The sequence below is a fragment of the Tympanuchus pallidicinctus genome, unplaced genomic scaffold (assembly GCF_026119805.1).
Source record: "Tympanuchus pallidicinctus isolate F22 unplaced genomic scaffold, pur_lepc_1.0 scaffold30, whole genome shotgun sequence".
Taxonomy (NCBI): domain Eukaryota; kingdom Metazoa; phylum Chordata; class Aves; order Galliformes; family Phasianidae; genus Tympanuchus; species Tympanuchus pallidicinctus.
Window position 1 is genome coordinate 4,770,736 of NW_026294748.1, and position 18,460 is coordinate 4,789,195.

The 18,460-nt window shown below is 46.6% G+C and overlaps 1 protein-coding gene across 9 annotated transcripts in view; it reads right to left on the minus strand.

Annotated features, from left to right (window-relative positions):
- The window catches only part of PRDM10 (PR/SET domain 10), a 39,754-nt gene extending 21,902 nt beyond the window's left edge, over window positions 1-17,852 (minus strand). For 3 of the 9 annotated variants that reach the window (XM_052697087.1, XM_052697086.1, XM_052697078.1), the window contains exons 1-7: window positions 17,642-17,776; window positions 8,774-8,963; window positions 6,605-6,769; window positions 5,151-5,210; window positions 2,630-2,749; window positions 1,516-1,723; window positions 927-1,168 (exon numbers count right to left, since the gene is read on the minus strand). In XM_052697087.1, the coding sequence (XP_052553047.1) occupies window positions 927-1,168; window positions 1,516-1,723; window positions 2,630-2,749; window positions 5,151-5,210; window positions 6,605-6,769; window positions 8,774-8,842 (864 nt within the window). In that variant the 5' untranslated portion in view covers window positions 8,843-8,963; window positions 17,642-17,776. Of the gene's footprint in view, window positions 1-926; window positions 1,169-1,515; window positions 1,724-2,629; window positions 2,750-5,150; window positions 5,211-6,604; window positions 6,770-8,773; window positions 11,328-12,647; window positions 16,974-17,641 lie in introns of those variants that run through there. The other 6 variants (XM_052697081.1, XM_052697083.1, XM_052697082.1 and 3 more) reach the window with 6 other exon arrangements.
- Between the last annotated feature and the right edge of the window lie 608 nt (window positions 17,853-18,460).

The following is an 18,460-nucleotide window of genomic DNA, read 5'->3' on the forward strand; positions in this document are numbered from 1 at the left end:
GCAGATTTGAAAGAATTCCAATTTCTAAACAAAGTCTACTGTGACTACACAACATTTACATCAGAAAAGCAATGAGCACATAGCTGATCTCTTTGCCAATGGGGATCCAAGAACAAGCAGTACACAGGAAAATACTTAGACACAGGTAGTGATTAGAGTCAGGCACAGTATGTGATGTACAGCTGTGACTGAGGCACAAGCAGCTGAACTTTCAGCAGCAGACACAGCAGATGTTGCCCGATGTTTCTCACTAGCACACCCACTTCTTCTATTTCAGGCCTCTCAGTGCCTCAAGCTGTTAAAAAAAACAAAACCCACTTCTTCAAATGAACTTCTGAATCTGTTACTGAACCTGTCTGTACTCCTAGTCAGACACTGACCACTGCTGTTAAGACTGTGGACCATACATCAAGCAAATACTAGAGAAACTCCTATGATCAAGCCAGTAAACAAGAAATAGAAATTAGTGAAACCCAGTTTATCTTGTGCCAATAGACTTGGCAAGGAGAACGGGAGAGAAAAATCTCTCCTCTCCCCTACATCCTGGGGGAGGAAGAAGGGAAAGGAAGAAAAAACAAAATAAGTTACAGCATGATGCAAAATAAGGGCTGCAAAACATCCTCAGACTATTTTTATGTCTACATGTTGCTTCTGCCTACATGACAGTGATTCACAGCACTGCATACTTGAAGTCCTATACATCGTAACACCACAAAGTTAGAATATTCATCATGATTACTGCCTCCTTGATAAAAGGACAGATTTGAAGCCAAAGCAAGCTGCATATTTCTGAGTTACATTCAGAAATGAAGCAACACAGGCACACGTCCAGTGAAGCAGTTGATCAAGTCGCAGCCACTGATTCAAATTCACAAAAATCAAAGTTCAAATATAAATTCCTCTCCTCAGCACACGCACACCCTTACCTTCAAATGGATATAGCAGTCTTTGAGCTCAGTTTGTCTAACCAGGGGTCCTTCGACAGGTCCAAACTGCGTGCGTTTGGGGATACGCCTTTTGGAGAAGACTCCTCCCAGAAACCTGTCTATGTAGAGCACCAAGGGGAGGCTGGCTCTTGCCTTGGTCAGCACAGGCCGGTTTGGGATCGGATGCAAAGGTCCATGTTTTGGACACACGGAGGGATGTGCATTATTACACTCTTCACACCCTACAACACAAAGTCAGAGAGGACATGACTGTCAGACAGACACTCACACACCAGCTCAGAAGAGACAGCCTTATCACTCTAAGCATCTTCGTCTCAGATACAGGAACGTTCATTCCAATAGTCTGCCTGTCTTTTAAAAGATTAGGGAGGGTGGCCTCCCCCAAAATGAAGAACTATCTCACTTTGCCTTCTATGTGACAAAGCCCAACGTGAGCATACATTTCTGGATATAAAGGGCTTCAGTTATTACTGTGAAAAATACGAGAGATCTTTGACTCCATCTAGTAGGCCTGGTGAAAGCAAAAGAAAGGGCAGCTGAAAAGCTACATACTACTTCACATGCTTACACAGATCATTGGGATCAAACGGTCGAGGTGGATCAGGATCCCATTCATCCATGTCAGTGTCTTCCCCATCTTCATCATCTTCTTCGTCCTCGTCGTCTTCCTCTTTTGTTTCCATCCTTTCCATCTGATTCTGCAGCGGTGCCAGAGGGTCAGAACCATCCACTGCCTCCATAGGAGGCAACACCTGGTTATGCACCGGTAACGATGCCTGAAGACAGAATTCACAGAAAGCAATCACAACTGGTTCACAAGGAAAAACACTCTTACAAGCTCCTGCTAGCCTATCCTTTCTGCTTTCTCTGGTAAGGGAAAGGAGGAAGGAAAGTGACACTACACGATACATGAATGCTGAGTGATGCTTGAAATCCCTGCTGCTGACAGTCACTCAGGACAGCTCTGGCAAGGCCTGACTTCAAGGAAGAAAAAGCTGAAGTCAGAAGGTCTGGATGTTCATGAAAAGTTTCAGCAATGGAGTCCAAGCTCTCTGGAAGTTACACAGAGCCTAAAGCTGTATTTCAACTTGTTTTGTACAAACTGTCAAACCCTGCACTTTGGTACATTTTTTTTCTCCTATCATACAATCAGATGAAAACAATCTCCAGAACACATGTGTAAAAAAAGTCAATGAGGGAGGAGATCACACCAAGACTATTTTATTCCCTCACTGTTTTAATGATTTTTTTCCTTGACTTCCCCTACATTTTAACCAACATGCAATGCACTGAATATCCATCTGCTACACAGGTTTCTCAGGTAGGGAACAAGAAACACCAAACACAGTAAAGCTGTCAAGAGATTGGCAAGGACACCCAGAGGATGTTGGTCCTATGTGACAGTCAGAGTTACAACTACTGTTAACTTTGTTTCTCAAAGCAAGGATGATCTTAAGGTGCTTGCTCAAAACAAAACAACCCTCAGATGAGGTTTCTCTGTGTATCAGATATGATCTCTTGAGAAAATAACACAACACATTCTATGGTGAGATGAAGACAGGACAAATCTGTGCTAGGGTTTTCTGCATCTCCTCCCATATCACTCAGACACAGTTCATCACCTGAGACAATGAAATCAGTGTACTTTTGCATTCAAAAGAAAAGGGTGCCTGGCAACTTACTCTATCTGCTTGTTGACCCTGCTCCAGAGCCATTTGCTGGGGGGATTCAGCAACGCTGCCGAGCACAGACAGGTTGGTGGGATTCATGCTCTGAGCAGCAGCAGGCAAGAGCACAGTTACCTAAAATTATAGGCACTCATTTTAGCACTGCATCATTTCCATTTTTCACTTGTACACGGGCAGAGCCCTGCATGCAAAGCTCCCTGGAGTCCGACTCTAGGTCAAAATCTGCAGCATTTCAATGACGTTTTTGGTATGGATGACAGACTTGCATAAAGCCTAAAAAAATCCAGAGACAACAGGAAAAAACAAAACCCAAATTGAAAAGCTTCTCAGCCCATGTCCCACTCCTTTAAGCAGAAGCATTACCCAGCCTGGGCTTCAAAGAGGCGAAAGCCAAGCGTGATGAGCTCTTTATTCAGCTCTTGGCAAACCACTCAACTATGGCCTTTGTCTCTTCCATTTCCAAATTTACTTCCCTCCTTCTCCATTGAAAAATAAAATGAAGAATCATCTCCTGATTTCATCTGTATTCCTTCTTCTTAAGTAAACAAGACATTATAATGACACAGAGGTGTACTGACCTTGTTGGAGGTTCAAGCACTCAAAGATGAGAGAACTCCAACAATTTCATTACATTATTTGGCCACGCCATCCATTTTTTGTTCAATTTTATACCATATCTTAGTGTAGCAACAGGAAAATTAACACATTATCACACACTGTTTCCCATTCATTCTGTGATAAAGCAGAACTGAACTCTCAAGAATCACCTCTCCTGTCTTTGGTGCTCTGCTTATCTATGCAGCCACTCGTGCCAGCACACTGCATGACTTTCCATCCTTCTCTACAGTTGACATTATGTGGCTGCAAGTTCATGTCTCTGACTGTTAAACAGCTTTGATGCTAAAATTAAAGCCTCTGCCCCACTACAGAGTGCACAATAAATATCAGATAGAACTGAGAACAGTGAAGTATGCCAGCACTAAAGGAGCACACAAGAAAATTCATAACATAAGCAGATAGTTTTAAAACTTCAAATCTAGCTTAAAGATGTATTAAAAGTAATTTATGAAACTGCTTATAAACCTACAGGAAAAAAAGAATAAAAAGACTTCAGGGAAGTGCATGAAAGCAAATAAGAAACCTCCAGGATCACAGCTGAACTGCACACTGCTGCCATGGTGGATGCCAAGGGGCAACAGAACAGCATCCTTGTTCAGCAGTGCCAGCATCCAGAGGCTCATACAACCTCACATCTGTTTGCACCACATATTAGCACTCCTCACTGCTAATCACACCTCAAACATCTCTAATTTTCATTTCCATGTAAGTTCCAGGCAATGCAAATACAGGCATTATTTTAAAAGGAAATTTTAAAGATTTTTTTTTCTTTAAGTAAAACTTTCCAAAGACAAAGATGCCTTTGTTCAGGGATGTCCTACATGAAATGCTGATGTAAAAACACCTGCAAAGGTAATAACTGCCATAATGAGATTGTTCTGCTGGGACTGCTGCCAGCCTGAGAAAGGAGGGCAGCCTGAAGACACACAGACAAGAACTTCTGATGCCCTTGGTGCTCAACATATTAGAGCAGCAGCTCACAGCCTACTGTCAGAGTCACCTGCACTGCAGGTAAGTATTCCATCCCCCCACTTTCATCATATATTTACTGGAAAAGCTTGCTGAATAAGCTTTGAGAATTTTTTGGCTTTCTGCTGGAACAAAACTAATATGGCAAAAATATTCAAAATGACACCTTCAAAAGACAAGCAAAAAAAGCAGCTCACAGCTCTGTGGCATTCAGAGTTTCCAGTCTGTGTCTCAGTTTAGGTCTCCTTTAAACAAGCAGCTTTAATTTCAATGCACATTCAACCCTCCACTAAGCCAATACACACTGTAATGACAGCATTAGCAGTATGGTGATAATTCACATCTAACACACCAGTGCCATTCCAGGGGCATTTCTATTCCCAGACCACTTCCTACAGACAAGCATGTCAACCCAGGGAAATCCCCCAAAAAGAAATAAACCAACAACTGAGTTCCTTCAGGTTCCATGCTTATTTGCCAGGGAAGTTTCTGGTAGATTGAGAGCTTGGCTCAAAACCAATCTCTACCCCTTGAAAGCTTTTAGGGGCTTCTAGGTATTTTGATCAGTCTGTATGGGGACAATTTCTAACTCAGTCATTGCAGAATGACATTAAAGTAAAGTCAGATGTATTAGCCTGCTGACTGACTTAAAGCAATACTGTTGAAAGATTTCTCACGATATCTGGGACAGTAAATTTGTATTGGTGTTGAACATGTATTAAAAAATAAATTCATGCTTTTTATTGACACTGATGCACAGAAGGGCCAAGATAACAGTCTCTCACCAACACCTGCTTTTTGTTCACCATCACTGGGAAGATGGTAAGTGACTGAAGGTTGTCATCTTGCTAATTCAGAGTAAGCTCTTTATGCTCTGTCACTGATGTTCCTTATGATTTGAAGCCCAAAGAAAACGATCTCTTCTTACCTGCTGCGTGGTGGCATCCTGCTGGACATAAGCCACTTGGGATGGATCTGTAAACAGAGTCTAGACAAAGTGAAAAAGGTTTATCAAGCTGGCCTTGGGTTGATCATTCCCAACGCAAGCATCGCTCTGTCACCAAAATGCAATCCCCATTAGAATAACTGCTTTGCTGGCTTTCAACATGCCTGTTAACACAGCAGACTCATTTTTCTTCCTCCGTGTTCAAAAGAGAGCTCTTCAAAAGAGAGCACGTGGATATGAGCACATCCTACACATGAATTTGGTAGGGTGAGGATGTCTGCCTTCATTTAATAGAAGACACGACAACTCCAGTATTCATATGCTAGTCCTCAAGAACAGCTCTGCTGGGAGAGCTGCTACACCAGAAGAGCAAAACTCAGAGGAACACTAAGCACTGACAGCAGCTTGCCTGCTTGCTTGGCCAACATTTGAAACACCCGAGCACACAGCAGTCTGGCTCCAGCAAACTGAAGCACGAGATGGGAAGAATTCCCTTGGTGCTTTTTGCAAGATAATGTCTCATTACTACAGTGCATTTTTTAATTTAGACAAAGTGATAACATTCAGAGAGTTGCAGATTCACTTGGTCATTAGCTTCCTGGGAGATATCCTCTTGGTATCTTATCTCAGAACAGCCCACCACATAGGAACTGCTTTTTATATGGCTGAAAACTGCACAAGAGACAAGATCATGCCACAGAAGCCTACGCCAGTGCTGCTGGCAGTGTCACATAGAGGCCCTTAGCAGCAATATTGCTCTGTTCTGTCCAAGAACATAAAGCACCCTGATGAAGCATGCCTACGTGGGTTTGTTTGTTGGATTTTTAAAGTCTATCCATGCAGAGGTACAGATGCATGCTATATTAACTCCATATAAACACGCTCTGTCAGAGGGGAAAAAAAGCTTTGATATTCCATATAATTATGAAGAAAAAATAACTGAGGCCTATGCAATCAACAACTTCTGTGAAGAGAGATTACAAAATTAGATTGAAGTCACCAGGATCCTCTGCAAAAAGGCAAGGCTGTTATTGTTACAATTAATAATTAAAACTGCACTGCGCAAACAAGGACTCTTCCAGAAGACACAGATCTCTCAGCTTTTTACCAAATACAGGCAGAGGCAGAATTTCTGGAGAGACTATTAAGCATTTTCAGAAACACTTTTGATTTAATTACCACCCTGTCCACCTTTAGTGAAATAACAAGCATTTCATAATTCATAGCCTCAACATCCTTTGATTACCACATTTGCACATCAGACCGAAACGAACAGCATGAAGTCCCTGTTCAGCAAGGGGCAGATAAAAGCGTTAGGAGTTACTGCCTGCTATTTTGCAGTCACACCGCTCGCTGGCAGCTGGCTTTAATCTCAAACAAGCCTGTTTTATTTCCTAGATGCCATAAGGGAGGGGTGGGCTCAGAACCACACGTGCCTGCGTAGCTTCCACGGGATGGATGTAAACCAGCGTGTGCTCCGAGGTGTCCACGGAGGTGTACGAGGTGCCATCTGCTGTGTACACCACCTGCTGGGAGGGACGCTCCTGCTCCTCGCTGTACACAATCTGTGCCACCGTCCCTGCTTCTGGGACAAAGTGCACCTGCAAGAAAAACAGACCCTGGACTGAAACGGCTGCAGGAGGCACCCACCACCTTATGCCCCAAATATCGAACCAGGTGTCAGGAAAACAACAGAAACCTCAGCACATAATAGATACGTTTATAAACTCATCTGAATTACGCTAGCAGCATAGAAATCTGGATGTAATAACTACCACTGGTTCCAGGTTTTACCCTGCATTTTAACTCAAGACCTTGCTGGTACAGAGCACGCATTCAAACAAGTTTTGGAACACCTCTTGAAAATTTGTAAGAGAAAATATTTGGATTTGAACTTTGAACTGTCGATTTGAACTTTCATATGGGATTTATTGGTACACAGAAATGCAATGGAAGCAGCAGCAACAACAGCAGAACAGCAAAGTCCTAGCATGCAGCAAGTGAGGACTTGCTCAAATGCAACAGCCCCACATATGCAGGGATCTCCAGCAGAATCCCCTCCCCTCCAGTGCCAATCTTAAACGAGGGCTGGGAAGGGGTGGATCCTGGCTGCAGCCCTTCCATCACTCAGTGTATTGCATGCACCTGAGCTGCCCTGTGCTGGCCCTGCCTTCCCACCAGGTGCTCCACCCCTGCTGCAGGCTGTGCCTCAGCATTGCCACTACGTGCACTGTTTATTTTCTATCTTGCTTTCTGGATTTATGATAATTACTTCAGCTGGTTCCATAGTTGCAAGAAATTTTTCTGTTTGATAAACTGGCTAGCAGAATCTATTAACTTTGATTATTGCTTCAAGAAATAGGATTGCAGCTATCACAAGACAGCAACAGTATGTTTGTGATTGCTTCTGTGGAGCACAGACACAGCATCAGTAGGCAATTCACCTGTTTAAACAGGGAAACAACTGCAAACACGAAGCAGTGACTCCAATGGCTACTAGAACAGTTACCTCCAGGGCAGTTCAAATGCAAATACATTTATTTTGACTAAAAGTCACCTAAAATAAGCCAGAATTACTAAGTCCAGTGGTAATAGCAACAAACTTATCTGCTGACACCTTTCACATGTTGAAAACCATTTTCAGCGCACAGAAAAAAAATAGTAGGAAACCTAGCTTTGGTATCCACATCCATCACCGTGTTTTCACATAAAATAAGGCCACATCTGCAAATTTTATTTACTTCATTTCACCCTTTAGTTTGTTTCAGAAGACACCTGGCACTCCCCAGGGATGCCAAGCACTGATTCCATACAATAAATCCTTATGCAAACACTACAGTAAAAATGCATGCAGTGTTTCACGTTTGGAGTGCTCTGCAAATACTGATCAAACCTTTTAACTGCCACGTGCAAATAGCAGCACTGTGATCCCACTGCACAGAACACGGGTTACTGAAGGCTGCTTTTCTTTGCAAATTTCAAAGCTGGAAGTTACCAGAAAAGCCACGATTCCTTGGCTTGTGGTTCTAATGACATGCAGTGCTCCCTTCATAACATATTCAAAGAAATAAATCAGTCTTCTAAACATTCTCAGCTGCACTGTCTCAGGGATGGAGGGACTGGCTGCACACAGCAGAATCTGACCACATTAGTCAGTGACAATTAACATTTCTCTCTTCCCCACTACCCAGATGTCTGACTGGAAAAAACTGTATTACTTTCCTAAAAGGTCCACCCACAGTTCCAGCTGATTCAATTGATGCCAACAGAATGGGCTGCCACAGACCACATATTTTCTTAATATTCATTAATCCTTTCGCTTTCCCACAACCGTATATATTTATTTTTGGACACTGGATGCATACTGCTACTGGTTGGTTTCATTTCATACATTTCGAATGCCTGTGTGCTCACTGCTGTGGTCTGCACAGCTCACTTTCTGGAATCACTACAAGCATGTTTCTATTTCCTCTCCAATACAAGCTGAGTTTCCAGATAGTTTCAAAATAAAAAACCAACAAAAACCAGCTGAATGGGAACATCTGATTGCAAAGCCACTACACTGAGCCTAATCCAGCAGAACCAGAAACAAAGGCAGAAGTCACCTGAGCAGCATTCTGGTCCTGCTCAGCAGAGTCAGGCCACACCTGAGGACTTTCTTCCTTCGAGTCCATCTCCTCCCTGCCGTGGTGCTCCACGATGGGAAATAACTACTGGAGGAATGTCTGGCTGAATAGATTCATCTCTTCACTGTGCTTCTACTTCCAGAAGAGAAGGGGATCTTCAGTAACATGGCTAGAAAGAAAGGAGATGCAGATATGAAAACACACGTGTAACAGCCTGTTTTTGTTGTGATCACTGAATCACAGAATCACACAGTTTTTGTTGTGATGGAAGGGAGCTGGAGCTACCAGCTACTGCTCTACAGCAACACACTGCAGAATAAAGCAGGCTTCGCTTAACTAACACAGGCATTCTCATCTTCCACTCTCAAGCACGTTGCCTAATTATTTTCTCCTTAACAGGAGCTGGGAAGAACTCAGCCATCACACGGAAGGGTACTGAACTCCTCCTGCACATCCCTCCTCAGCCACAAGCGTGCAGCAGAACATTCTGCACGTGGTCCTGCTGGCACACACAAGGTCAGAAAGCAATTAACCGTGCCCAAAATCAACATTAAACTTCTAACAGGAAAGGATGCATTCAGAGATGCATTGCTGGCCTCACACTTACAGACAGCCTTCTCCTCACACAGAAGGGCAGCTGGCATTCAGGTAATGTGACAAAGGCAACTTTTAGAATAAGAATAATGAAACGTAAACTCCAATTGATGCAAGTCCAAAGATCCTGACAAACTGCTCTCAAGCTATGTTTTATTCACCTCTTGCAATTTTACTGAGGCCTCTCAATCTGCCACTGGGAATCTCAGAAGGGTTTGTTTTTTGGCTCTGGCGATTGGTTCAGTCAGTGGTTCAGCACCTTACCAGTTCTTCATCTCCAGTGCCACACTAAATATCCACAGCCCTGGAATTAGCACGAGGCTGAGCCCATTTCGTTTCTCAGTTACTCCAATTAGCTTTGCTTTATACTCAGTGCCTCCCTGGACTGATCCAACGCCAGCACCCTGCCTGTGCACCACGAAGAAAGCAGAAGGCTCCTTGCTGATGCTTTCATTCATTTGCATTTTAAATGCAAATTATTTTAGTCATATTTTATTCCCATAAATGCCAGCAGTTGGCTCCTCAACGTCAAGCTAAAAAAAGATAAGGAAAAAAAGCAGTCACTTTGTGCCTTCTGCTGATTTCACCACGAATGAATAAGCTCTGCAGACCTGAGCACTGACTGAACCATCGGCCTCAGCCAGAACGTGGAAATCAACAGCACAGAAACATCACTGAACAGAATATGGGGGGTGGAAATAAATTCAAGAAGAAATTGCATCACTTCCACGCACACAGAGTTTGGGCAAGTTATTCCTGGGCATTGCCAGAGCCCAGCATTTGCTGTCTCATGCTGAGCAACACACTACAACACGCAGCTCTCACTTATTGGGCTCACACTGCATCAGGGCCTGGGATAAATGAACAGAAATGCTATCTCTGTTCTCGTGGCTCATTACGAGGCATCCAGAAAAGGCACCAAAAAGGAAAGAAATTGATGCACCTGCATGCTATGCTTTAGCTAGGAGATCACCTTAATATGGCAAAAAAGAACTGCAGCAGTGGACAGTGAGCACCCAGCCATGCCTTCAGAGTGCTGAAACATGGCTCGATTACAAATAAACATAACTTATCTATTACAGCTCACATAAGCTGTGATATAGTGGGAAACATCCATCCTTACACTTTCATCCTGCTATCTCAAGGCTTCTCGCTGCGTTATTAAGGAGAAAATCCCAGGATTAATCCTATCTAATCCACCCACTTCCACTGAACTCCAGGCCTCGTTCCATTGGGTTCAGACCTTTTGGTGATTGCAGAACCACCGAGGAACAGGGCTGTGTTAATGGAACAACAGCCTGAACAACTGCACATCAAACTGAATGCCTGCCTGCCAACTTTGTGCAGCTCTGTTCATCCCAAACAGCCCTTGCTAAGTAATGGCAGTCAGAAACAAGAGCCAGCTCAGGTCATCGGACTAACAACAGCCAGTAGTTTAATCAATTAACCAAGACTTAATTGCTCACAACTATAAGTGGCAAAGGTTTCACGGTTTGTTGTTTTGATCTTTAAAATAACAATAATAGAATTACATCGTTAGGAAGAATGCAATTAAATTAATCAGAGATTAAATGAAGAGAAAGGTATGGAAATGGCTCTCTCCACACGGTGCAACAAGTGGGAGCTCTGGCTGAGTTTCCCCACCACAAACACTGGAGGTCTGAGGGCAGCTGCTGACTCACTCCAGCAGCTCATTTAGGCACAGATAACTTACAGCTTGAGTGGGAAGGAGACTCACGGTTCCACAAGGGTTTTAAATAGATAAAACTAGACGTGAAGATTCATATCTACCAGAAAAAAAAGTAGAAAGATGGAAAAGAAAGCAGCATACACAAATTTCAAGTTTTATCCTAGTTCTGAAAATTAACACATCTCAAATGTTAGGGAAAAAAGCCAGGATGAGCCAATTCAGAGGCTCAGTGGCGTGGTTTCTATGAATGGTGCCATTACCTATGGGTGTTTCCCAGAGAAATGAGATACATGCAGACAGTTGTGTAGCAATAGCAGCCAGAGAACACGAGCTGCAGGATCTGTTGAGCTTCTGTACTACAAAATAAGGGCTGGGATCCACCCCTCTGGGATGCTACACCACTGCTCCATCTCTGACTTCTTATCAGTTCTGTCACCACCAAAGTCACTCACAGCGACACCACCAGGCACCTGAGGAACCTTCCCTACACCGAGCACAGAAATACACCACCAACTTTGTTCCCGTCCTTCTACATAGGACGCTCCCTAATTAATCCTGCATGACCTGATTTTCTTCCTCATATCCCCCATCAAAGATCATTACAGCTGTGACACTGACAGCCAGAGCGCCTCAAGATTTTAATGATTCCCCTGTGGGTTTCAATCAGCAGAGATGTCGCGCAGCACAAGGAAGCAACAGACGCCCAGCTCAGCACATACAGCCTCAGCACTTTATTCCTATCAAATTAACTGCAGAGGAACCACAATGAGCACGTTAGGCCCACATTAACCCTGCTAACAAGAGCACTTTGGGAGATGCCTGTAAAGAAAAGCACTTTTCTCACAGGGTCTAGCTGCAAGCTTTGTTAGTTTTCTAGCAGAAGCATGAGACTTCAGGCTAAAATCAAAGTGCCAATATTACCACACTGGCACACAAGGGGACATTGTCTGCTTGCTCTCTGCACTGTTTGCCCCCAGACTGTGCTTTGCAGCTGCTGAGGTTTCTCCTCATACAACAAGGCACTTCCAATAGAGCAAAACACACAAAAACAGGCACCCTAATGGGGCACACACACTTTGGGAGCTGTCACCCATCACACGACCTGCAGTTCTGTCACCACCCCAACACTTCAATACAGCCAGATAAGCAGCATGGACACGAGCAGGAAGCAATGACAACATGCTGAACCATTTACAAGCATTTTCCTCTCCAGAATAGCAGGTGTGCTTCACCCAATCCATACTGGGTAAGGACATGGATTGGAGCAGCAGTGGCTACAAATACAGCCCAGTAGCATTGCAATGCATCAGAACAGCAAGGCAGCAACAGGATGCAGTGCAAACGTGGCATGATAGCACAGCTCCATGACTTCATATCATTACAGGACCTCAGCACAGCTGCTAAGCATCTGATCTGGAGTGCAGTCAGCAGACACAGAGCAGGAACAGAACCCTCATCTACAACTATGCACCAGAACACCCAGCTGCCTGCCTCACCAGGTAAGTGCAGGTAAACCAATAACCTGAGCAGGAGGAAACTGGTTCATTTCAGTATGCTGCTCATATTTACCTTCCTTTTCTTAACACCCACTGCAGACCTGCAGCTGCCACAGACCTATGGCCTTCATCTTCAGTTCTTCCTCATCCAATCCAGAATGCTCATTAATGGTGATGCCTTTCCTCTGCATGGAAAGCCTCTTTGCCTTTGATCTGCTCTTCATCTCCGCGGAAACATTACTTGAGAACTCCTGCTGACCTCTACAATACACTGTAACCCCTCTCTCACATCCCAGCAGTATCATTAAATCAGCAGCTTTCCCCATTCGCGGCGTTCGGCTCTGGATGAACTCTGCTCAGGGCAAAGCACCTCATTCACCACCAACGTCCTCATCAGCCTTGCCATCCTCAGCAGCAGCCATCCAGCCCCAAAGGCCAAGTGCTGATGAAAGCACCGCCTACCTGCAGGCAGGCCTCAGCATCCGCAGCACAGCACCCTGAAGTGCCCCTGTGACCCCATCAGCTGGGAATGGGATGGAGCAGTGCTTTGAGAAAAGGGCTCAGAAGAGGTAAAGCAGCTGCTCTTTTTATTTGACATGCAAGGATTTCTGACTGAAATCGACAAGTGAAACCACACAGCGCTGCAAAGAGAAGTTCAGCTCTGAAAGTCATAAAAAGGATCAACAGCTCCTGTATTCACACAGCTGCTGTTAGGGAATGAGACTTTCTTTCAACCATTGGGCCACGCAGGAGATACAAAAACTCCTGAGGCTTCATCTGCAGAGAGCTCTCCAAGTTCAATTAAGAGCATTCTGCTGAGGAAGCACCAGAGCCAGCAGCTGCCAAACATCCACCCTGGTCCCTTCTTTGAGATGGCAGCGAGGGGGGAACATTAAAGCTGGGCAAAGGGAGAAACCTGCTTTCCTTCGCAGGGAGTCATAAAGCCACTGCAGTATCTCAGATGAGAAGCCACTTTACAATAATGGCACATAAAAAAAGCTAATGTGATTTACTCCCTAGTGTAAAAGAGGCTCGCATACAGACTGGAGTTCCCTGCAGCAATAACAGCAGTGGCTATTAGCTTAATTCTTTAAGTACTGAGCTCACTGACCACTCTTTCCCACTGTTAACCATATGCAAGGACAGCAAGATTGCTACAAAAGGGGGTTTTATGACCACGGGGTCTTCCTCCAGCTTTTAATATGAAAGTGATTTACGATACTCAAAAGGAACATCACATGTGCCTGCAAAAGCTATATCCCACACTTAAGTTAATTACCCCAGCTTGCCTAGAAGGCAGAGTTGCTGCATTTCCTGAGGTTCCTTGGCAAGGAGGTGCTCCCACTGCAGCAGCACGGCTGGGAAGCACGCTGGGGTTCCAACCTCATTGACTACTGAGTCACGACTGCTGGCTCTTCCTCTGCATCCTCATTCATCAAAAACACACATTGTTTCAAGGAGCTCAGCTCCTGTGCATTGTCTGCACGTTAATAAGCAGGGGAGGGGAGGTAACATATAGCCACAATATTTATGTTTTATTGGCGAGTTAGAAATAGAAATCATACACAGGGCTGGGACAGCAGAGATTATTTATTTCCACAAAAGGAAAAATGGCTTCAATTTATTTAGCCATATAATAAATAGAACAACTCAGCCAAACACCAACTCACTCTTTCCTCAAATCGCACATAATGAATTGATCTAGCTGCATCCTTGCACCACATCCATCACAGCACAACGAGATGGAAGAGGCCTCTCAGATCTCCAAGAGAAGTCCTCTGCTGCTGCACCAATGAAAGGGCTCTTGTGATGTACTGAAGGCACTGCCCAAGCTCCAAAAACAATACCACAACAGCAGCTATGCTCTGGAAGTAGCACATAAGTAGCTACAGGTCTGTTTATCCCACAAAACACAGGAGATAATCTGGAACTGCAAGTGAATTCCAAGGCAGATTTACATCCTACAGGAGAGCTGCACAGACCTGGCTCCAGACCTGCTTGGATGCAGCTCCCTCTCTAGATGAGATGTCTGTGCAGCCTCAGTTCTTGTATGACCAAGTGTTTCTCACAGTCTCTGTCCTTCCTGTTCTCAGTAGGAAGAGAGACAGGATTAAAATTTATGTTTATACACATGTTCTTCTTAGTCACCCCTATAATTGATTTCTTCCTCCTCCTCAGCTTTCTGAACACGTTATTATATTTTTTGTGTCATTTTCTTCTTTCCAATGTTTTGTGTTCTCAGGTCCCTGTGATATCCTCAGCATCTGCCACTGCCATAAACCACAACTCTCAGGCTTCAGCTGCTCCAGGTAGTGACCTCATTTACTTAATTGATTTGGTTTATAAACGACAGAGAAGAATGATAAAGGAACAAAGCAGGGAAGGCACTTCCTCGAGAGTAACAAGAACGAAAGCATCTGTAGCAAACTGTGCCTACACTGTTGCAAATGCACCTTTTTAACTGAAAACCACACCACCACACTCAGCTCCATTCCTCCTCCATCGTCTCCTATTCCTCCTCCCAAAGCCACCACCACTTAAAGCTGCAATTTGCTCCCATTCCTGCAAACTGTGCTGCTTCTTTCCTCCCTCTCCCACCCCTCTGCATTAAATCACCGCTTTCAAATGACAAAACCTCTTCTCTGCACATTAAGAAGCAGCCCCAAGTCTCGCCTGCTGCAGATCAACTGCTGGTGTGAAGTGCAAGAGAACAAACTGAGAACAAACCAGGCCTCCTGAACACGACGGCAGGTGCTGACCTAACAGATCAGGCCGCTTATCTTTCTATGGTGCACTGACACAAAAAGTAGAAGTGGCAAACAGCTCAGCTCTCGTTTAAGCCAAAACAAAATCCACAACGTTAAGTCAGCCTCCATAATGAGCTACACTTATAAATTAATTACAATTTTGTTTACACAGCTGACAGCAACTGCAGGTGGTCAGAAATGCACTGAAAGTAGCTGCTTACTACAAAGCAAATTAACAGAGCTAAGGATTTCCTATGCAGGTTAACAGCAAAGAGAGGTGCAGGATGAGAGCAAGCTCCTCACACCAACTTCTTGTCAAGAGCAAGCAGCCAGTTATTCCATCAGATAACAACAGTCACATCGATATCTCATCCCACACCAAGGTAATAAAGCTGTCTTCGTTTCAAACAGCTCACACACAAGAGAAGAACGCACGCAGCAAAGTGCCAAAAAGCATCACATTCCAGGAGACAGGTTATTTGTGTTAGGACTAACTTGAGAAATACACCTCCTTACTGCTCCTAAAAATGAAGGTGTTACGAGGCTTGGGACCACCAACTACTTTATCACAACAGAAGAGCCCAATAACCCTCTTGTAAAATCAGTTGATTCACAAGCATTTCATCTTCTGACTTGGCCAAGAGGAAGAAAATTCGATGATTGAAAGAAGCAATAGAAGAAAAAGTTCAATATAGTCTCCATCGCCATCAAAACTTGTAAATAGAAATATTGATATGCTTTTCACAGGGATAGGCAGCACCGAGCTCACTCGTCCTTCGAAAGCCCATAAGGACCACGAATACAGCAGTAATGTGACGGAAGCATTGCGTGCAGATAACCAAACAGCAAACACTGCCCACTCATTTCAGTCCTTCGGCTGCGAAGATCGGGTTCAAAAACAAAAGACCTGGGAAGGAGGTTTTCAAGTTTTGGAAAGGCTCCTTCCAGGGATCCACAACGAGCAGCCTCCAAACAACATGAAGTTTCTCATGCAGGATAATGAATCCTTTATGGGGTCAGCTGCCTTTTTACGGTCTACAAGACAAAAACCCAAGGCCTCATTTTTTCCATTTTCACTCGATAGTTTAACACTTCCTCAATGCCAGAGCAACACAGGAGCAGTTCCAGCGACTCAACACCACAAACCTTGAAAGCAAGAGGCCCCATCAAGAAATAAATCAGTCACACGTAACAGCCAACCCACGGCCCACAAGAACGAGCTCATCTGGCTGAGGCAACCACCGACACTGCTACAAAAACCAACCTGAGCACCACGTGGGCAGCTATCAGAGCCCACACACAGAAGCTACACGTGGCCCTCGTTCTATCCTGCAGAGCACCCAACACGGCAGGAGCCACAAACAGGGGGCTGATCCCGCTCTGCCCTTGGCCGGGCCCACCCTGGTACCTCCAACATGGCGGTGAGGGTCGCCAAGCCCTTCCCACCAACCCCACAGCCACCCCACAGGAGCCGCTCCGCAAAGGGGCAGCTGAAGCCCGCAGGTGCCCCCACCCGTCCCTTATATACTCTCCTCGCCCCACCGCAGCCAATCCGAGGAGTGGGGCGCAATGCCCCCTCCTCTCTCTAAGCCAATGGCAAACGGGGGCGCGAGGCACGCGGCCAATCAGGTAGGGGCAGGTGCGCCCCTTCCCGCCGCCGCTCTCCTCAGTTTGACCCCCGCCGCCCCCCCCCAGCCCGACGCTCACACAGCACCAACCACCGAGGGAGGCACCGGGGGGGGGGAAGTGGGGCAGAGGGGCAGGGGCTGCCGGCGAAAGGCCGCGCCGAGCGGGCAGAGGAGAGGAGATGGGAAGGCCCGGCTGCCTGAAGGAGGGGAGCCGGGCTAAAGAGCGGGCCGAGGAAAGCGAGCGGCCCGCCGTAACGGGGGGCTGAGCGCCCACAGCACTGGGGGGGAACAAGATGGCTGCAGCACGCACGCACACACACATACACACACATACACACCCCCCGCCCGTAGCGAGGTGCCGGGGTCCGGACTGTACCATCCGGGGAGGGGGGCAGGGGTGGGGGCAGCCCCTTTCCCTTCGGCCGGGCGGGTGGGGGATCCCGGCTGGGGCGGGGAGCGGACCGTACCTCTCCCGCGGGGTTGGGGGGGGGGGGAGGGGAACGATCGCGCCCTTCTTTCCCCCCCCCCCCCCACTCCCGGGAGCGAACGGTTTATCCCGGCCGCAGCGCTCAGCGGCCGCCAGGTCCGGGCGCCATCTTGGGTGCGACTAAAACAACGCGGCCGAAACCCCCGGCGCGGCCCCGCGGCGGCCCCGCACCGCGCTGCCCTCCCGGACCGTCCCATCGCGTTACCTGAGGGGGTCCCGTGCGGTTGCCGCGTCCCGGCCTCCGCCGCCGGCCCCGCTGCGGCCCCAAACCCCCCCACCTGTCCTCACCTCACAATGGTAGCTGCAAAGCGGGAGGGGGGGGCGGCCGCCCGGACCTCATTACCATAATCTGCCTGGCAACAGTCAGCGGCGGCGCGAGCTGATTGGCTGAAACGCCTCCGCCCGCGAAGATGAGGCACAAAAGTCGTCGAGAAAAGACTCTGGGGCAGGCCAAGTGTGGGGGTCGGGGAGCAAATGGGGGGGGGAGGAGGGGGCCGACCCACGGGGAGGGGGGGAACCGCTGCCCAGGCCTTCACCGCTCCCCCTCCCCCCGGATGCTCGCCACCAATCAACGCGCCGCTCTCATCTCCGCACCGCTCCGCAGAGGTCCTTCCCGCCAATCCGAGCTCTCTTCTTATCGCGGCGCTCCGCCCCCTACTGGGGGAGGCGAGCAGCGCCCCCTGCTGGGAGGGCGAGGGAGGGCGGAGCGCCCTCTGGCGGTGGGGAGGAGCCGCGCTGATTGACCGCTCTGGGGAATTCAGCTAACGGGTCACAGCGGTGGGGTTCATCGCCTTCCTCCTGTTGCAGCTCTTCTTCAGGAGGTGTTTGTGTTATGGCAGCGTGCAAAAATACAGCTTTGCTCAGTCCCTGTTCGCCATTAGCATGCACTCAGCAAACTGTGTGAGCTAGTGGCTTAGGAGAGACTTCCTAAATAAGATGATATGAGTGAGCATCCTTCAGTTTAATCCAGATTGCTCCACATATGGTTTTTGCACAAGCACACACACAAACCTGGCCTGCTGTG